Source organism: Artibeus jamaicensis, unplaced genomic scaffold (genome assembly GCF_021234435.1).
Source record: "Artibeus jamaicensis isolate MK-2021 breed Jamaican fruit bat unplaced genomic scaffold, CSHL_Jam_final contig_233, whole genome shotgun sequence".
Taxonomy (NCBI): Eukaryota; Metazoa; Chordata; class Mammalia; order Chiroptera; family Phyllostomidae; genus Artibeus; species Artibeus jamaicensis.
In genome coordinates, this window is record NW_026521486.1 from 23,109,558 (window position 1) to 23,132,228 (window position 22,671).

General features: G+C 33.5%; 1 protein-coding gene across 8 annotated transcripts in view; it reads left to right on the forward strand.

Annotated features, from left to right (window-relative positions):
- LOC119065701 (killer cell lectin-like receptor subfamily F member 1) overlaps positions 1-22,671 on the forward strand; it is a 71,923-nt gene that overhangs the window by 26,946 nt on the left and 22,306 nt on the right. For 4 of the 8 annotated variants that reach the window (XM_053661842.1, XM_053661839.1, XM_053661841.1 and 1 more), the window contains 7 exons: positions 4,494-4,586; positions 5,463-5,561; positions 10,211-10,342; positions 14,623-14,777; positions 15,436-15,548; positions 17,658-17,800; positions 19,962-21,421. In XM_053661842.1, coding sequence (XP_053517817.1) covers positions 4,494-4,586; positions 5,463-5,561; positions 10,211-10,342; positions 14,623-14,777; positions 15,436-15,548; positions 17,658-17,790 — 725 coding nt within the window. In that variant the 3' untranslated portion in view covers positions 17,791-17,800; positions 19,962-21,421. Of the gene's footprint in view, positions 1-4,431; positions 4,587-5,462; positions 5,562-10,210; positions 10,343-14,622; positions 14,778-15,435; positions 15,549-17,657; positions 17,801-19,961; positions 21,422-22,671 lie in introns of those variants that run through there. The other 4 variants (XM_053661843.1, XR_008390947.1, XM_053661838.1 and 1 more) reach the window with 4 other exon arrangements.

The window sequence follows — 22,671 nt, forward strand, 5'->3', positions numbered from 1 at the left end:
TTATTCAAGTTTTGGTCTGAATTATTATTTTTCATGCAAAAATTCAAACAAAGGAGGAAAACACAGGACACATGTGATAAAACTTTAGGTAAACCACAAACTTCAAAATATGCCCAAGAAATGCCATAACCACTGCTGAGAGGAAATAGGTGCCAGCAAAGAGAAAGACTGTGGTTGTCCTTCCACAGCTGCTTTTCTCTGATGTGCAGTAAAAAAACTAGTTAGACATCTGCACGCAACTCTGGGCGGAGTGAGCCAAGTGCGTCTAGAATTCAAAGCATAGAATGATGTGTGTCCTATACCAAGAATTAAAAAAAACTTTTATCTCTCTATATTTTCTCTATTGTCAGAATAGAAATATCTTTCCTTAATATCTTTGCTTCAGAGACAATATTTTATAAAGCATTTTATGAAACTAGCAGTAAATATTGAAAACAGAAAAGGACATTAAAAGAAAATAAATACACAGGTCCCTTATTTTTCATGAATATACAAACGAAATCCTCAACTAAACAGGAGCAAATTAAATTTAAAAATGTACAAAAGAAGTATGCAGCATGACCAAGCAGGCTTTATTTCAGGTATAAAGAGCAGGCTCAACTTTAAAAAATCAAGAAATGTAGCCTATTATGTCAACAAGCTTAAGAAGTAGAAGCATATGATCATGTCGACTGGCAGGAAGAAAATGTGACGAAGTTCAACACCCACTGATAAACACTGATGAAACAAATGGGAATTTCCTCAAGGTGATAAAGAATGCCTACAAAACAAAAACTACTGCTAACATATCTGATGATGAGAGATGAGATACTTCCCCTTTTATGATCACTCTCAAGTTTATGCAACATTGTATTGGGTGTTCTAGCTCATGCAAGAAGACAAAACAAAAAACAAAAGGAATACAGATTGGAGAAGAAACAAAACTATTTTTTTCACCAGATGATATGATTGTCTAGTTAGACAACCCTGAAAAATCAAAAGTAAAATGATTGGAAATAAATGTATACAGAAAATTTGCAGGATGCAAGGTTAACATATAAAAATCAATTGCATTTGTATACACCAGCAATAAACAACTAAAATTTAACACTTAAAATACCACTTACAATAGCACAAATAATAAAAGTAGCTGTAAAATTATCAAAATACAGAATCTGATTAAAAAATTATAAAACACTGATAAAATACAAAAAATAAAAAAATTTGACCAGTGGAGAGATATTTTATGTTTATAGATTGAAAAATTCATTATTGCAAGGTGTTAATTCTTTCCAAGTTCATCTATAGACTGCAATCCCAAGCTAACCTTCTCAAACTATTTTGCACGTACCGAAATTGGTTCTAAAACTATAGAAAGTCAAAAGATCAAGAACAGTTTTCTCATGCTGAGGAAGAACAAAGTTGGAGGACTCACTACCTGATTTTAAGACTCACAGTAAGCTAATGTAGTCAAGACAGCATGGTATTGGTGAAGAAATAGACAGATCAATAGAACAAAATGGAGATCTGAAAAGTAGAGCAGTTTTAATACAGTTGACTCATTTTTTAGAAAGACACAAAGGCAATACAGTAGAGAAAGGATATATACTATATATCTATAATCTATCTATATATACCCAGAAATCATGCTGGAATACAGACACACACACACACACACACACACACACACACACACACATATATGTATATATTCTGGAATTTATACATATGTATGCTAGAATATATGGTGCTGAAATCATTGAATGTCTATATGTCAAAAAAGAAAGAAAGAACATTGACATACTTAAGCTTTACACTTTCAACAAAAAGTAATTCAAAAAACAACCATAGAACAAAATGTAAAAGCAAAACTCTAAAACTTCTAGAAAAAGAACAGAAGTATATTTGCATAATCTTGATTTGGTGAAGAATTTTTTAATTCAATACCAAAAGTACTATTGATTAGGTAAAATAAATTAGACTTTATTTAGATTGGAAAATTCTACTCTAATAAAAACACTTTAAAAAGAATAAAAAGACATGGCAAAGACTAGTAAAAAGTATTTGCAAAACACATCTGATAAAAGGACTTGTATTCAAAATATACTAAGAACTCTATACTTAACAGTAAGAAAGCAAACAAGTGAATATAAAATTTGGCAAAAGGTCTTAAAATATACTGCTTCAAAGAAAATATACAGGTGGACATTTAGCACATTGAGCACATTGGTACTCAACATTACCTGTTGTAGGGAAATAAAAATTAAAACGTGGAACTACAACTAGACACCTATCAGAATGCCGAAATCTAAACCGCACCCCCCCAGACTGAGACTACCGATTGCAGGTGGTGTTGGGGAGCAACAGGCTCTCTAACTTGTGGCTGATGGAAATGCAAAATGGTGCAGCTACTTTGAAAGGCAATTCTGCGGTTTCTTACAAAACTAAACATGCTGCACCATATAAGCCAGCAACTACCCTCTCATTTACCTAATTGATTTTAAAACTTCCATGCATGCAAAAGCCTGCACATGAACATTAAGAGTAGAATGATTCATGATTTACCTCAGCTGGAAGCAGCCAAGACGTCCTTCAATGGATGAATGGATGAGAAAACTGTAATATATATATATATATATATATATATATAATGGAAACAGCAGAAAAAGGAATAATCTATAGATCTTAAATGCGTATTTCATAGTGTAAAAAACAGTCTGAAGTTACTATTTTCTTTGTAATTTCATTTACGTGATATCTGGATGAGGCAGAAATGTAGAGAAGATTTGGGAGCAGGGTTGAAAAGTGACGCAAAGTGGATTTTATTAGGGCAGTGAACCTATTCTGTACAATACTGTAATGGCGGATTCATGACATTAAGCTGTGAACTTCAAACTCATAGAGCTTTATGGTAGAAAGACTGAACCTTAATGTATGCTAATAATTTTGGAGGCTATGAGCCCCCAGTGTGGAATAAAAAACTCCCAGAAAAATCTGGACATATAGTAAATGTGTGAAACAGCCTCACCGAAGGGTGTGGGGGTAAAGTTTGCTGATCCTAAGCAATTTCAGAAATGAGAAGTCTTAACTTGTAAGACTAATGACAAAAGGAAGTGTACATAGACACTGTAGATAAGAAAGTAATTCTCTATAAGGTATGATGGGGAAACAATTTTGAGCCAGTAAATATGTATACTGGAAATGAACAGTTAAGTGAATGAGTAGTGATGGTAGTAGATTTGTTTCTCACTCTTGGTGTGGGAGGTCATAGAAATGCAAGGAGGAGGCTAGCATGATCCATGGTGTAATGTACAGGGGTGAGCAAAAGTAGGTTTATGGTTGTTCCTTTGGAAAAAGCCATGCAGGTTAAATTACCATCCATCATTACCTAAAGGATAAATCATACATACTCACAACTGTAAGCCTTCTTTTGCCCATCTGTATATTAGAGTTGGAGAGATTAATATGAACTCATTGATCCAACTGAAGGCATTTCCAATGGCTAAAATTGGAACAACGGGAGCAATATACCGGTAATAAATAAAAGAGTGCTGAATTGTAACTCGAAAAGTAAAATAAATATAAATGAGTTTTTAGTGATATAAATGATTGAATAAATAAATGAGAGAATAGAAATATGCCCTCAAAAGAATTTTAAATAATTATGTAGATACTCTGACTTCAAAGAGTTGGACCATAACTCCTACCTTCTTAAGTGTGGGCTGTACATCTTGGCTTCCTACCAAAGAGTACAATATAGAGATTGGGACAAGAGTAACTTTACAGTTGATAAACTTGATGAACACTACCATAGCCAAGTGACTGAAGTTAACACCAGATAAAGCAGTGACAAGCCATGTGGATAGTATGTACCCTTCCTTCATAAGATGTGATAGAAATGGCAATTTATCTCTGTAGTCTCCATTGAAAACTTATAACCTGTGTAATGATGAGAAAAAGATTAGACTACCCTACCATAATTTGAGAACAATACACAAAATATCTGACCAACACTCCTCAAAAATTTCAAAAATCATCAAAAAATAAGAAAAAAGTAAAAAACTGTCACAGCCAGAATTTTCCTAACAAGACTTGAGGACTATTATGTGAAAAGAATGAAATTTTTGACTAGAAAAAAGCATGAGGTAAAAACTAAGAAAAAGGTATTAGTTAAAAAGTGAATAAGAATTGTATAGATTTTAATAATAAGCTAAGAATGTTGATTTATTACTTTTGACAAATGTATCATACTAATGTAACATAATAATAAGGGTGTTGGGTATGTGGAAACTCTCCATATTATCTTCACAATTTTCCTATAAATCAAAACTATACTAACAAAAAACATTTATTTAGAGAATGAGAGATCCTTCACTCTTTAACCATATCCTTTGTGGTTTTACAGCTAGCTTTAGGGTTTGTGTCAGTGCTACCGTTCTTGCACACAAACGCTGCTTTTGATTAGGTGATGTCGCTCTTTCCATCAAATTCAAATATGGATTATTCTATTTATAGGACGTTTGGACTAGAGGAAAGTACAGAGAGACCCACGGCTCAGAAGCCAAAGAAGCATCCCTGTCATTGCCAACACAAGTGGACGTGCCAAGGTAAGACTCCATAATCTTTCATTAGACCACAGATTATAAAACTAGGATTTTTTATGAGTCTTGGAATTCTAAGTTTTTAATGAGAACTTTTTAAAATTTGAACTAAAGTCTATTTTTCAAAAAATTTGTGTTCTTATTTTGAATAACATGTTTATGCAGATGTCTATGCACCAGGTTATGTGGTTTTCTATCTCTGTAATCCTCACGTCTAGCACAGTTCCTGGCATGTGCTTATATGTTTATAAACACTATTAAACAAAATGTAATTTACTTAACTTGTGTTGAAGGTTGTAAAAGTGTTATAATGATTTGTTTTATTGAAGCAAAGTACATAATTGTAAAGATTAGCCTTTGAGTTTTGTTTCATGTATACAGTACAACTTTTATTTAAAATGTTTGGAAAGATGGTTACAATATTCAATCTTGCTTATGTTTCTCCATTAAACACTCATTTTTACTATTATTCAATTATTTTAGTACGACTTACGTTTTATCTTCTTGGGCTTCAATCCCATGGAATATTATCTGTATAATTTAGTGAAAATGTAAATGAAGGTAAAGTGACAAATTTTAGCTGAAATGTTTTGACTAACCAATTGATCAGTTTATATCGACCCATTTGTTGGATAAATGGTAGTTTTGAAACAGAAGTGTTAACATAAGGAGGACTTTAATTAAATAAAACGCATTGACCCTTACTTTAGAATCAATAAATCTCTTTAATGATAGCTAAGTATATGTTCATGTCAAGGTAATTTAATCAGAGATTGTAGATTTCTTCCCCCATCATCAGGTGATGAACTTACATTTCTATGACACATTTTCAATTTCATTTTAAATACGTAAATATTTCAGAGAGAAAAATTATCATTACAGATTACTCTGAGTGTCCAAAGTGGCATCGGATTGCTCTGAGACTGGTCAGCATTGCACTGGTTATACTCACTGCTGCAGTGATAGGACTAGCTATTTGGGGTAAGTAAGTTAACAGTTATATCCAAGTATAGAGATGAACATATTTTCTTTGGAGTTTACCTTTATTTCTCTAACATTGTCAGATAACTTTTCACATTTGCCTGATGATTTCTTTCATTGTTATTTCAATCACATTGGTAGTGAATGACACAGTTGATGATTTTATCAATAATTAGTAGATTTTCCCCGTAGAAAGGAGGCAATAAACTCATTTATAAAACCTATTCTGCTCATAACTTTAATTATTTGGTAAATAGCATGGGCTTGACAGACACAATTGTATGAAATGAAGTTTTAAATCTTGGTAAAACTGCTTAGTTTTATGAAAGTTGATTGGCCCTTTTAATAAAATCTTTGATTTAAAAAGTGACTACATATTTTGAAGTTTTGACAAAATTTATCAGATTCTTGAAAATTGAAGGCCAAGTACAATTAAAGATTTATTCCTACAAAGATCATTCCTAGAACACCCAGTGCTAGTGATAAAAAAAGACTGTGCATGGGGTTTTACAGCACACCTACTACACAAAGTCACCTACCAAAACTGGGGGTCACAGCAGATCAGCCTGACACATAGAAAAACACACAGAGGCAGCCAAAGTGGGGAGACAAAGAAACATGCCCAAATGAAAGAACCAGAGAAATCCCCAGAAAAAGACCTAAATGGAGGCAAGAAATTTACCAGACATAGAGTTCAAAAGAATGGTTTATAAGGATGCTCAGAGAACTTAGTGAGAACCGAAAGCAGAAGATTGATTCAGTGAATTGGAAAACTAGGTGGGAACAAACACCAATTAGAGCAGCAAAAAGAAAAAAAATTTTATAAAGTGAGAATAGTTTAAGGAATATTTTGGACAACATGAAGTGAACCAACATTCACATCTTAATGGTATCAGAGGGAGAAGATTGCGAAGCAAAGGACTGAGAACCTATTTGAAAAAATAATGACCAAAAACTTCTGTAACCTGATTAAGGATAACACACGAGTTGTGGAAGCACGAAGAGTTCCAAACAAGATGAACTAAAAGAGGCCTACGCAAAGACACATCATAATTAAAACGGTAAAGTTTAAAGACAAAGATAGAATCTCAAAAGCCACAACAGAAAGACAGTTAGTTACCTACAAGGGAACTCTCATAAGATTGTCATCTGATTTCTCAACAGAAACATTCAGACCAGAAGGGACTGACATAAAATATTTGAAGTGATGAAAAGCAAGGATGTACAATTAAGGTATCTTTACCCAGCATGAATATCATTTAAAATTGAAGGACAAGTAAAGAGCTGTCCAGGCCAAAAGAAAAAAAAGCTAAAGGAGTTTGTTATCACCAAACCAGTATTAAAAGCTCTCTTATTAAAGCCAAAAATATTAAAGGCTCTCTTTTAAGAAGAATTAAAAAACATAGAAACATACTTAAAAGAATAAAATTACAATAAATATGTACCTATCAATAATTACTTTAAATGTAAATGGCTTAAATGCTACAACCAAAAGACATAGGGTAGCTAAATGGATAAGAAACAAGGCCTGTCTGTTTACATGCAGTCTACAAGAAACTCACCTCACAATGAAAGATACACACAGATTAAAAGTAAAGAGATGGAAAAAGATATTTCATGCAAATGGAAATGAAAAAATAAAAGGGGAAGTAATTATATCTCACAAAATACACTTTAAAACAAATGTTATAGCAAAGAAGGACACTGCATAATGGTAAAGGGAGCAGTCAACAAGAGGATATAACCCTTGTAAACATGTATGCACCCTGTGTACGAGCACTGAAATATATAAAGCAAATACTGATGGGCATAAAAGGAGAGATTGGCAGTAATACACTCATAGTAGGGGATTTTAACACTCCATTGGCATCAATGGATACATCTTCCAGAAAAAATATCAACAAAGAAAGAATGACCTTAAATGACACACTAGGTCAGATGGATTTAACTGATATCTTCAGAGCATTTCACCTGAAGCAGCACAACATACATTCTTTTCAAGTGCACTTGCAATATTTTCTAGAATAGACCATGTGTTAAGACACAAAACAAATCTCAGTAAATTTAAGAAGATCAAATTAAATTAACCAGCTTCTTTGACCACAATAATATAAATCATTAGAAAGAAAATCATTAGTTAGAAATGAATCACAAGAAAAAAAACTGAAAACCATGCAAAAAATTAAGGCTAACTAACTTGTTTGTAATCAATGAATGGGTTAACAATCATATCAAAGAAGAAATCAAAAGATACCTTGAAAAAAATGAAAATGACAACACAACCACCAAAATCTATGGGACTCAACAAAAGCAGTCCTAAGAAGGAAATACATAACATTTCTATCTTAAGAAATAAGAAATTTCTCAAATAAATGATCTACACTTTAAGGAACTAGAAAAAAACAACAAAGAGAGCTCAAAGTGAGTAGAAGAAAGGAAATAATAAAGATCAGAGAAGAAATAAATGAACTAGAGTCTAAAAAACAATACAAAATACCAATTAAACCAGAGCTAGTTCTCTGAAAAGATCACAAACCATCAGAGAGATGCAAATTAAAACCACAATGAGATACCACTTCACACTGGTTGGGATGTCCATCATAAACAAACCAGCAGACAACAAGTGTTGGAGAGGATGTGGAGAAAAGGGAACCCTAGTGCACTGCTGGTGGGAATGCAGACTGGTGCAGCCACTGTGGAAAACAGTATGGAATTTACTTAAAAAATAAAAATGGAAATGCCTTTTGACCCTGTGATTCTACTGCTGGGATTAAAGCCTAAGATTCCTGAGACACCAATTCCAAAGAATCTATGCGCCCCAATGTTCATAAGAGCATTATTTATAATAGCCAAGTGCTGGAAACAGCCTAAGTGCCCATCAGTAAATGAGTGAATCAAAAAACAGTGGTATATTTACACAATGGAATACTATACAGCAGAAAAGAACAATGAACTTCTACCTTTCATGACAGCATGGATATAACTGGAGAGCATTATCCTAAGTAAAATAAACCAGGCAGTGAAAGACAAATACAATATGATTTCACCTATAAGTGGAACCTAATCAACAAAATAAACAAGCAAGCAAAATATGACCAAAGATAGGAAATAAAGAACACACTGACAGTAACCTGAGGGGAGGGCGATAATGGGGCTTAGAAGAGAAAGGGTCGTCGAGGAACAAGTATAAAAGACCCATGGAAAAAGATAAAATGAGGGTAGGGGAGGATTGAATGTGGAAGGTGAGGGTAGGTAGGGTGGGGGAGAGGAATGGGGGAAGTGAGGACAGCTGTAATTGCACAACAATAAAAATAATAAAATAATAGTGTCTAATATATTAAAATAAAATAAAATGATATTACAATAAGATATCACCTCACAAAGAACAGATGTTGGTGAGGATGTGGAGAAAAGGGAAGCTTCAAGCACCGTTGGTTGGAATGCAGATTGGTGTAGGCCCTGGGGGGAAAAGTGTGGAGTTACTTCAAAAAAAATAAAAATAAAACTGTCTTATGACCCAGTGATTCCACTTCTGGAAACATATCCAAAGAAATGCAAACCACTAATTCAAATGAATATATGCACCCATATGTTAATTGCATTGTTACTTACAACAGCCAAGATTCGGAAGCAGTCCAAATGCCTATCAGTGAATGAACGGATGAAAAAGCTGTAGTACACTCACACAATGGAATACTACTGGCTGTGAAAAAAAAAGGAAATTTTACCTTTTGTGACAGCATGAATGGACCTGGAGAGCATCATGCTAAGTGAAATAAGCTAGTCATATATAGTAAAAGAGAAATACCATGCAATCTCACTTATATGTAGAATCTAAAGAACAAAGCAAACTAACAAACTAAATAGAAACATCCTCATAGATACAGAGAACAGACTGAAAGCTGTCAGAAGGGAGTGGATAGCAGGGCTGTGTAAAGAAGATGAAGGGAATTGAGCAACAGTATGGTGATTATCAGAAGGAAAGGGAAGTGGGAGAGGTAGAAGAGGGTAAAGGGGGGATAAATGGTGGTGGAAGGAGGCTTGATTTGGGATGGTGGACACAGTACAATATACAGATGGAGTATTATAGAATTGTACATCTGAAACCTATATAATTTTATTAGCCAATGTTACTGCAACAAATTCGATAAAAAGTACTATTTCTAAAATGAACTCTAGTTTAATAAGCCCTATGGGTAATTATGTCTGTTACTGATTCTATGTGTTGTGAGCTTCTACATGTTAGGATATAAGAAAAATACTTTATACACATTACCGTTTAGCCTTAGAACAACTGTAAGAGTGTTAAGCATTACCCCCTCTCATATATGACAAAACTGGAAACAGAGAGCCTTCATAACTAGTCCAAAACCACAAAGAATTCTAACCTATACTAATAAACAGATGCAATATTAAATATACTTTAATTTTACTTAGATGATTTGTTTCTAATTACTCTTTTGCAAGTGAAAGTCTATTTCTAAATTATCTGTGCTTTGTCAAATTAGAAGGTTGAAATGTTAGTAAACAGGCTTCCCTTCAACTACCAGGGTGCATTCACTTGCAATTTCATTTTAATAGATAATTAAAAGGCAGAGTCTTATAATTGTAGAAATCTAATTAGCGTTACTCCTTCTCTTTATTCTTAGTGAATCAGCTACGCATCCATTCCTTCAGTGATAACCACTGCATGGAGGTGTTTGATAGTGATAATGAAACCAGAGCTTGCGATTGTATGAATATTTTTCCCAGAAAGCAGCCCAGAGATACAAACTCCCGGAGTAAGTGATTTTATATCGTTCTACTGTAGTGGAGCAAAAACTTTCCTTCTACCCTTTAAAGTTTAGTACTTGGGGGATTATGAAGTAAACTGACAGAAAAACAATTAACAGGAGAAAAACATTTATTTACATACATACCAGAACTCACAAAAGAAGTAGTTGGTTCAACATTCTTGAAGTTAAAGGCTAATATGCCTAACTTAGTTTAGGTAAGAGATGACTTCCATGGGGAAATCTTTTTTTTTTTTAAGTGAAGTGTTATATTTTAGAACAAAGTAGAGAAAGAAAACTTATGATACTGTCTGTTCATGCAGGTGAAAGTAGTCATTCCATTTCCTTCATGAACATAATATTCCCCTCACAGGGGGACTTATGGTGGGTTTCCTCTCAGTATTTTTCCTGGGAATAAATCACCCCAGAGACAAAATTTATGGCAGCCTAATTTCTCAGAATTTTCTGCATTTAGTCAAGTAAAAGTAGCTCTAAAGAGCACTTCCTGAATCTCAAATATCTTCAGCTTAAAATAATGCATATATGAAAATGAAATATTTTTGTCTGATGTATTCAGACCCCTGTCAGTATTTTGAAGATGATTTTCTTACTTCACTTCTTCACCCCCAATCCTGCTTCTTGTTAATCTGTTCGAGTTCACTGCTTAGACTATGCTTACTGCTGATTTGCCTACGTACCACCGATAAAACTCTTCTCAAAGGCCTCTGTCTTCAAGAGCCAATTGGCTGCTACTTCAAGTTTTGTAATCCCCTTGCTAGATAACAAACCTATCACTGGCTATCTCTTTCCATTTTTCAAAATTTTATTTATTTATTTGACTTTATATACTTATTAGGCATATATAAAATACTTGGTTTACTGACAAGACAGCAAGAAATTTAGAAAAATTTTCTGCCTTTAAGAATCTCATGATCAGTGTGTGAGATTGTAAAGACAGAGTCAAATTGCACTGCCATAGGCAGTTTAAACTAATGAAATCTTTCCTAGCAGAAGAGTAGCTTCCTACATGAGGCATTAGGATCTCTAAAGGCAAGGTATGCTTTAATGATGATATGATAATAATTACCTGATGACATTTAATGAGTGTAGAGTCATTCCCGGAATATGTATTTGATGAAAATTAATCTAGATAACATCATATTAAATCAAACTCACAAATACATTGAGGGTTAGAAGGTAATAGCTGCATGAAAATTTAAAATGAAATCAGTTTTTTAGAAAATCGTGCTAGGGACTTAAGGGATAAATTCATTGTCCTTTATCCTTGGAGATGATTTGGTGGGAAACTGCGAGGTGCTTTGGCTTACAGTCGTTTTGTTGGTGTGATGGTCCTCTACTCTGCTACTCAAAGATATACTAGTGTTTTAAACTTATTTTTATCCATTAGATGCCACTTCTATATGATAGTGATTACTGCTTTTGTACTTATTTTTTGTTTTAATATGTGATAAAGATGTTAATTAAGTTTTAAAATTATAATGTGAAAAGATCAAGTTGTAATGCATTTGGGGATCACTATGTCTCAAAGGAAGGGGTTTTTAGTTTACTGACGTTCTGTAGATCTCAATTCACTCCGTGCTACAGCCATCAGCATTTTCCTAAAATGCAGAGCAGCAGCCAGGGCATTCTTGTAGTCAGAACTCTGCAGTGATTTTCTATAACCCTTAGAATAAAGTCTAAGCACTTTGACATATTCTACAATGTCCTCTGAGTCTTGATGTCCTACAATAGTGGTCTAATTTTTCACAACACAAAGCTCTCCATTGTCTTAGTCTCCAAAACAAACCTCTATGAAGTAATATGAGGCAGTATACTCTCTCAACTTCAAGTCATTAATCATGCCGATCAAGTCCATCTCTTTTGAATATTTATTTCTCCATTTCATCTTCTTACCCTCTGAACCCTTCTAACATACACATGTACACATATAGTTCAGAATGGACATGCTAATAAAATATGATAAAATCATAGTTGATGTTTTATATTTCTTACATAGTAGGGAAGTTAAATGTAAAAACATATATTGGATATTTGTGGTTTTTACTCTGTAAACTGCCTGCTTGCCATCTTTGCCTCCCTTTAAAAAAATTTTTAAGGTGCTCATTTTTTTTATTTATAAGTGTTTATTGTAGAATAAAAGTTAACATTTTCTCACAATTTACAATTAACCTTGAAGTAAAAAACCCACCATAAACCATGCTCTTTAGCACAGGTTAAATACAAAGGATTATACTAAAATATATTTCTGGTCCTTATGTTAAATTTGGATATTTAATAAATGCATTCTCATTAAATATTGAAGGCCATAGAATGCAATATGAAAATATAACTGATGTTTATGTTTTTGATTGCATTTTTCCCTTAAGACTTAATTCTTCAACTCTTCAGTAGGTCAACAAAGGGCTTTCTTATTCTGGTTATTCCCCTATTCCTCCCCATACATTATTCTTCTAGGCTTCCCTCAACACTGGGGGGCCTCCTTTTGATGGGAGTCCCAGTGCTATGGTGTGCAAAAATTATCTGTTGACCATTTTCATCATCTTACATTTGGCATATCAATAATAGTCCCCTATACTCTAAATAAATACAGTTTTCAATAGATTAATTTCTTTTTCTTTTTACTGTAATGACAGAAACCTAGGCTTCTTTATTGCTGTGAGTATGAGACTTTTAGGCAAATGAAAAGAAGAATGGGATGAATAATTCATGTTTTATTGTAGACACAAAATGCTACCATTGCCTAAACCTCTGAATAAGCATGAGAGCTCAGTCATTTATTTCCATCAATAATTTATGATACTGAAATTCAGCAAAAGTAAAGTTTTTCTCCAGCTTTGGTCTCACGTGTATTGTTGGATATTTTTCCAGGTAAACGTAGATAAAGCCTAGTTTATTAACACACTATTTCAATAACCACTTTTCACTATTACTTATAAAATAAAATTCCCTGTAAAGAGGATTGTAAAGAATTAGGATACTTCGATGATTTAAAACAGAAACTCAAAATGTAATATTTTCTTAAAGTAATCTAATTTCTCATACTGTCTCATAAAGAGCTCCCACAGTCTCTAGTGGGAAAAGCTAACTTAAAAAAATTTTTATTTAGTTATCATAAACAAAACAACAAATAACAAATGTTGAGGTTGTGGGGAAAAGGGGTCCTTAGTTCACTGTTGGTGGGATTGCAGACTGGTACAGCCATCATGGAAAACAGTATGGAGTTTTCTCAGAAAAATAAAAATCGACCTGCCTTTTGATCCAGCAATTTCACTGCTAGGAATCCTAAAACATCAATATCAAAGAACCTATGCACCACAATGTTCATAGCAGCACAATTTACAATAGCCAAGAGTTGGAAGCAACCTAGGTGCCCATCAGTAAATGAATGGATCAAAAAATTGTGGTACATATACACAATGAAAAGCTAACTTTTACATAAAGTATCTTGTGGCATGTATTTTCATGTTCATCTCATTTAATATAAGCATGTCAGATAAGTTTTTATACAAATTTTTATTTTCAAAATGATAAGCAATATTTATTGCATATAAACATTTTAATAAAATACAGTCAATATTTAGGTACCTCCTATTTAGTTTAAAATATAAAAAGAATCATTAGTTCAGTTGAAACCTATGGGTACTTGTTTCTGATACAGGTTTATTTAATTATTTCAAGTTTTTCCTTTATACAGAGATAAGTCTGTCATTGAGGCATGTGGACACTGTGGTCATGTTGAAGAATTTGTTTTACAAAGTTGCTAACACCTGTGTTAGAAAATACATTCTTTTGCAGTAAAAAATACTCTAAAAATGACTGTTTTTTCACAGCGGTTTGCTTCTGATGCCATTCAAGCTCTTTGTTTTATTTTAAATTTCCCTATTATTAGTTACATGACTTATAGTAAATCACTTAACCTTTAGTTTCTTAGTTTATACTTAAGCTTTACCTTAGTATCTTTATTTACAAATGAGGAACATACAGTTAATAATTTCACAGATTTCCTAAGTTTCTTAGAAGAAAAAAATTTATATATTCATGCGCACTAAATTATTTGACATGTAGTAATTACTCAGTAAATAATAACAATAATTACTTACTGCATTTATCTCTTCTATAAGTGGAGGGGGAGTTTCTTAAAGGTGGGATAAAATATTTACTTTAAAGAAAATAGTTTACAAAATTAGTGCAAAAATTGTTTTGATTTTTGTTTTTTTGATGTTCAAACCTCGTTCTCATTCCTACTTCTATACATATTGTCATTTCAGGAAACCCTACACTAAACTTGTGCCCTAATGGTTGGGTGCAGGAAAAAGGGAAACGTTACAACTTTTTTTACACTTTTAAATCATGGATCAATAGCCAAAAATCCTGTTTAAAAATGAAATCACATCTTTTGATGATCCAAGACAAAGCTGAACTGGTAAGAGCTAATTTTTAGCCCTTTCAAAACTGGGAGAAATGGGTATATTTTATAATCCAAGAATTATAGTACTAATGATTATTGCCACTTATTGAATTCCTGCTGTATGTCAGGAACTATGGTAAGCATATTATAAACATTATATAACTTAGTGGTTATAATAACCTTATGACATGAGTGATGTTTTCCCCATTTTCATAAGAAGAATCTGCAGAACTTGACAGGTTGCACAAACTTGTCTGCGTCATTAAGTAAATGGCAGAACTAGGTTATACATGGCATCTTTTCATGTTATCTCTTAGAAAGATAGGAGCTCTCTCAGGTACTCACCAAAAGCATACGGATATTCAGAAATGTCCTTAATGTCTTGGGCAGGAAATGTAGGGTTCTTTCACTTCATTTGTACAACGTTTTGCCATAGGCATCAATTTTCTATAAGATTGCACATTGGTAGACAAAGCAATCCATGTATATAGTCATTGCTGCTTTAGACAGGCTTATTCCTTCCTTGTTTTTGCTTTACATCTTCTTTGTGGCCTTCTTAAGATTTTCCTAATTAGGGAGATAAATATCAAAACCTTTTAAAGTCCGGAAAAGACCAAAGGGTCTATTTTAGTATATATAACTCAGTTAAGTTCCTCTGGAACCCCTTTTACAGGATTTCATACAAAACAGTATACAGGATGGAATCTACTTTTGGATTGGATTAAACATTACACATCCACAAAAGACGTGGACCTGGATGGATGGAACCCCATTAAACCCACAATTGTGAGTGTCTGACCTTTGAGTTTCATTGGGAAATATAAAATCTCAGCAACCAATTGTTAGTGGGAGCCTCCTGAAACTCTAGATAGGTGATTGGTCCACATTGTAGACGTTGATCTTTGTTAATGTGTGTAGGAAATTTTCCTTAGAATAATGAAGGCTCCTAAGTTAATTTATTTTTATATTTGGATTTTTTTAGTCTACCTATAATATTTGAGGTATAAATAGAAAATCATAGTCAATAAAAATTTTCTAAACTTAAATTCTTACAAAATATTTCTTAAATTTCATAAAATAATCTTTATTTTGATTAATAGGATTCTAATAATTAAGAAATAATACAAAATAACCTCCATGCAAACTTGCTTAGAATTATTAATTTGTAATCTAGTTTTTAAAATTAAGAATATTTAAGTTTTTTAGATCCCTTGTGTTTTATTTGTTTAAGACACACAAAATGTCAGTTTAAACATCATGGAAAATCAGAATTAAAACAGGAATTTTCCTTTATATTAAGGATGAAGGATTTGTGTATATCTGTATGTATACATATAAACAGATATTCTCTTGTTGAGGTGTCTATGTGAGTTTAAAAACTTAGAAGAGGAGAGGTTTTCTCCCATATTCTTCACTCTCTTTCCCCCAAGAAAAGCTTGGGGTTACTGTCACCAGCTTTTAGCATGTGAAATCTAGATGTGCTAAAGAAGATTCTTTCTCAGGATCTCTTGTAGACACAAGGAGACTCATTATACACAAATAGTGAGGGAAGTTTTCTGGAATGTATGACATTTGGGAATTAGGTCTGGATAATAAAAATGTCAATAGTTTGATATATTCTATAGAAAACTGGTTTAATATATTTGGAAACGATGTATACTTTTAGATGTGTTATATTTCTATATCTTAAAATAATAAATATGATATTGTATGCTATAGAGTTGATTATCATTAAATTGTTGCAGATATTCAAAAAGCTTGAATCAGGAAATTTGGGAGTAACAAAATAAATTTTTCTTCAAAAATGGCAGGATCGGCCTCAGGAATGTTTGGGCTGGTTTACCATAGAATGGGTGACTTTAAAGAATAGAATGATTTTTATTGATGTTTGAATACAGTTGTCTCCATTTTCCCACCACCACTTTCCCCCGCCCTACCCACGCCCATCTCCCACCCTCAATCCCACTTCCTCTTGGCTCTGTCCACGGGTCCCTCATACATGCTCATTTACTTCCCTTTCCCTTTTTTCCTATGTTATTTCCCTCTCCCCTCCCCTCTAGTTACTATCAGTTGTTGTTGACTTCAATGTCTCTGGCTATATTTTGCTTGCCAGTTTGTTTTTAAACAATAGAAATTGATTTCTCACAGTTATAGCGAGGAGGATAGCAAGGTTGAGGTACCACCAAGGTCATGTTTCGATGAAGGCCCTCTTCCTGGCTTGTAGCTGGAGTCTTCTCCCCAGATATTCAGTAGTGGAAGGGCCTAAGAATCTCTCCATAGTCTCTCTGATAAGGAGCAAATTCTATTCATGAGGGGTCCACCCTCATGACCTAATCACCCCCAAAGCCCCATTTCCTGATACCATCACATTGGGTATTAGGATTTTAAAATATAAATTTGGGGGGAGGAACACATACATTTAAACCATAGCACACAGCTTGAGAAACAGAACTTTGAATTCATTTTATGTATGATAAAGTGAAGAGTCTTCCTCCAAATTTTACAAAATATATTGGCATAGTCATTATGGCCAGTGTGTATCCTCTTAAAGGCCCTACTTTCCTAATACCATTGTTTTTAGGGGTTAAAACAGTTAGACCATAGCGGTCCTTTAAGATCTTTATTTTTATATAATTACATGGCATTGGGAAACCAGTGTTTCTTATTCACATTTTTATTCCATGCAGTATTTCTAGTTACAAATGACCATTTTTGGTTAAAATGTCTTCATTAAATAAACGATTGTTTAATGTACATTCTTTGTCTGAATATTACACTGCCTTAGATTTCCAGGTTGGAGAGTAGCACATTCTTTCTAAGAAGAGAGAAAATGCATACAATATTCATCTTTGTGTTTTCAGCAGTGTGAAGACAGTGTCTCCTCTTCCTCTACAGATTTCAAGTCACAGGCAAGGCTGGAGACAGTGCCTGCGCTGCGATAACAAAGAAGGGTGTTTTTTCTGAAAAATGTCACAGTCAAGGTTATTGGATTTGTCAAGATGTGATTTCTTCAGATGATGACCTCTAAATTGATCCAGGTATTTCTCCCATTAACAAAAATTTCACAAATATTCCTTATGCATTTATGTAGAAACCCTTCATTTCTACAATAAATATATGCTAATTCTGATGACAGTGCTGTAGATTTGTGTCACTATAAATCTAGGCAGTCATCCTCAGTTGATTCACATTATATTTTGATAGTCATCTCTCATTTATAACAGTAGCTATATCAGAGAGAAACTATCCTTCTACTCAATAATTCTCTCCTTAAGACTCTCAATCACCATTAACAGAGGAGCTTTTTTATGTTTTTTTTTAAAGAGAAGACATTAGATGATATATCCCTATACTTTATACCATTGAGTTTACACATTTGTCTACATCTTACTACTTTTTCCTCTTCTTATATCTCCAAAAAAAGTGGTATCCCTCTTTCTGTCTAAATAAAATTTCCAAGTCTGTAGCCAGGGTTACATCTCTTAATTATTCTAGGAAATCCCTTCCTTGATTATCTGCTCTCTTACCCCTCTCTTCTTATACTTCCTTTTATATCAGCAACTAAACATTCAAGAGCAACAAGAAAATTTTCCCTCAACCACATGTGGCTTCTAGTTTCTGTCCATTTTTTTCACACCTTGGGGAAAACATCAGCACTATTGGTGTTCCCCTTTTCCTGTTTCTATCTAAGACTTCAAGTTTTTTTTTTAATTGTTGTTCAAGTACAGTTTTCTGCCTTTCCCCCCACCCCTCCACACCACCCCAGCCCTCCCTGCCTCCTTCCCTGCCTCCCTCCCCCATTTCCACCCCCTCTTGTTGTTGTCCATATGTCCTTTATCATTGTTCCTGTAATTCCTTCACCTTTTCCCCCATTATCGCCTCCTCTCTCCCCTCTGATAACTGTCAGCTTGTTCTTAATTTCAATGTCTTTTGGCAGTGTCTTTGCCCATCAGTAAATTAATGGATCAAAAAACTATGGTACATGTACACAATGGAACTCTATGCAGCAGAAAGAAAAAAGGAGCTCCTTCCCTTTGTGACAGCATGGATGGAACTGGAAAGCATTATGCTGAGTGAAATAAGCCAGGAGATAAAAGACAAATACCATATGATCTCACTATTAACAGGAATCTAATCAACAAAATGAATGAGCAAGCAAAATATAGCTAAGACTTCAAATTTGTAAAATTTGCCTCCTGCTTTTCCTGCAATTTCACTAAAGTGTTCTCACATTGTCACCAATGACTTTCTTCTGGCTAATTACAAGAAGAACATTTTAGCGTTCATTTTAACTATCAACTTTGCTCATCACTGACCTATCCTTTCTTCTAGAAATATTTTCTAACTTCAGTATCTGTGACATGAAATGTTCTTGAACTGCTATCTACTTCTCCAGACATTCCTCCTTACTCTTTTCTGCAGTGCCTCTTTCCTCTTCTGATCTCTTAAACATTGTTGTTTTTCAGAGTTCTGTGTGGGTTCTCTCTCATACAAAATTCTTGGCTAAACTTGTCCACTCTATAATTTTAATTGCCACTGATTTACTGGTAAGTCCCAAACACTTATTTCTAGCCTAAACCTTATTACAGTGGATTGCCCATTGGGCATCTCTATTTGGACAGCTTAAGGCTCCTCAATCTTCACATGTTAAAAATTAAACTCACTAACTTAATGACAGAAACATGTCTATACTAGTCTAAGCCAGAGTCCTTGGAGTCAACCATGACTTCTACCTTTTCACTCTCAGTATTCAAACACTAATTTAAGTCCTGTCAATATTACTACATAAATATTTCTGAAATTCATTTATATATCTTCATACCTACCCTATCATCTGGATTACTGAGTCAATCTTTTTGTTTGCTTCTAGTTTTGTCTGCCAAAATCAGTTATTGATATTGTGTGTGACATAGTGACTCTCTAAACCTCATATCGGACCACAATGCTCACTACCTAATTGCTTTCAATGACATGTCATTGCTTAAATCTTTTTCCAACTCCTACCAGACCCTTTGGTTCCTCTTCATTTCTTCCTTATTTCCATGTGTATAAGCATGCAGACATACTAATTTTTGTTCAGTTCCTCAAATGCATGATGCTGTCTCAGGACGCTAATCTAATCACATATTGTTTGACTCAGTGTAACAAATATTTTTTTTCTGTGTTACTCACCTTTTTAAATTCTTACTTATTTTTCAGGTGACCTAGTTAAATGTCATTTGGAGGAATATACTTTTTGGACCATTCTCCACTCCAGACAAAATTTGGTAAATATTTTCATAGCTCCCTGTACTTATCTAATCTTAACATTGATCAATAGTACCCTCTTTTTTTGGCCATTGTTTCCCTAACTGATTTTAAATGCACTGTAAGCTATGCAAGATCAATAATCATTATTATTGTTTAGAACAATGACGTATAATGGATGATAAATAAATACCTTTTACGTTAATATATATTTGTAACATGTCCTATGAACTTCCCAGCCCAAGTTTTACTAGTTTTGCAGATCTTTTCCCAGTGTAGACAAGCATAACTTGTATATAGAGAAATAAATCACTCTATTTTCTTAAATAAAGGTCAGTGTTAGGTTTATATGCATAAATAAACAAAATTTTTCTTGTTTGCTGTTGGTTTTTGTTTTTAACCTAGAACCTACATTGAGACTTGGAGTAGAGACATGACTACATTAATATTTGTTAATAAAATATAAGTTTATCAATGGGACACCTATTTTAAAGTCCTAGATCCACTAAGAGTAAAACTTAAGGATATACCTGAATTTTAAAAATATATTTATTTCAAATACTTTTGTTTGAACAGAAGTAATTATAGTTTATAAGAAATAAAATAGAAAACCTTCAACTCAAAAAAATTAAACACAGGAACATGAAACCATGTTTATTTAGTATATGTCCTGTTTTTTTGAGTTTTCAATATTTGCCTTTTTTTTGAATTTTAAAATATATTTTATTAATTATGCCATTACAATTGTTCTATTTCACCCCTTCATTCCCCTCCACCCTGCACACCCCCTCCCCCACCATTCCCCCCCTTTAGTTCATGACCACGTGTCTCAAGTTCTTTAGATTCTATATTTCCCGTACTATTCTTGCCCTCCCCCTATCTATTTTCTACCTACCATCTATGCTACTTATTTTCTGTACCTTCTCTAATATGAACACTTAAGCAATGTGGAAAAATGATTGGAGAGCAGTTACAATTGAAGGGGGGAGAGGAATTAATGGAAGATTAAGAGATCTCTAATATTCAAAGCCAAGTTATCAATGTTCTTTGAAACACTGTGTGTAGAAGAGACTGTGAGCTGTCAGAGGGAAGGGAAGTTGGGGCGCTGGGTGAAAAAAGTAAAAGGATTAAGCCAAGAAATATTTTTATGATACATAGACCCAGACAATAGTATGATGACAGCCAGAGGCAAAGTGGGGCGAGGGGAGGTGGAGGTGGGCAAAGTGGGAGATCAATGGGGTTGGAAAGACTTTAGTTTGGGCAATGAGCACACGATGTTGTGTGCAGATGATGTTTTATTGAGTTGTACCCTTGAAACTTGTACGGTTTTGTTAGCTATCCAGTGTTACCTCAATAAATTCGATAAAAAGTATTTTAATAATTAAATATTAAAACATTTAAAGACAATTTAAACAATATGGCTGCATTTCTTTCTCTTTTTGTTTTATTTGAGGATTATTCATAAAATAACAACTCACATTAAATTCTAAAAATTGAATAGCAATAGAGAAATGTTTTACTTGTGAACTTCTGATGTGAGAATTCTAGAAACTACTGTGAATTTAATTAATCATGACTAAAAGTCCTAATACAAATCAAAGCTTGCCTTATTATTTCCATTATATATCTATGTGTGTATTTTTGAAAGATTAGAGTACCTGAATCTTAACAACTAAAGTTATTTTTAGATTATCTAGTCCTCCAAATTAATAATATTTTTTGACTACAGAGTGATTCTAGACGTTGGGAGGGAATCAGATTAAATAATGTAAATTAAGAGATTCTTAGTGGAAAAAGCTTCAGGAATAAATGGGGCAATGATAATTTATGGCACTTGAAAGTTTTTATCTTTAGACTTCTTTTGGAATGTGTGTGTTTATGTGTTTGTGTGCTTGTTTGCAATTGGGGAAAATTATGGTTTCACTAGGTAAGGGCTTCAATGAGGCTACTTCCAACTTCCCACTCAGACCCCTACTATAGATGAGTGTTACATCTTCTCCTCTACCCCCGCTCCCGAAAGGAAAAACAGCTCAGATTCCTTTGCTCCTAAAGATCTGACATTAGGTAGATTTGAAGTGTAACAATAGGAAAAGAAAAGAACAAGTTGCAGCTGCACACTTGCCACTCTCTATTCGTTTCTCACTGATGTTATGTTAACACAGTCAGGTGCACCTATTCAGTGATGCCCTTCATAGTGATGGTTTGTTCATTTCAAGAGTAGCCAGTTTAGTGGGGTGAACATCTTTGAACACCCATAGCTAAGGAATTTGAAGTTTCATACTACTTTTCTTGCTTACTTTTTTAAAACAGGAAGTTACTTCATTTGTTTGTTTTGAACATAGGAAGTTTTAATGTTGATTTTCTTAGAAATATTACGTAACAATTTCTGAAACCAATTTAACACATAAATTGCTGCGTAAGTTCCGTTGACTAAAAAGAAGTTGTAATACATCTTTCCAGTACCTTTTAAAATAATAGTTTTTAAAATTAAATTAAAAATCATAGACATTAACTTCATAAACAGAAATTTCATTCAGGGATATATACTTTGCTGAAAATAATTTACAAAAATCCTGTTTGGTACTAGTAACTTTTATGTGTTCAAACACTTCGTTACTTGTTTTACATTGACTACTAAAGTATACATACAGTTCTAAACACA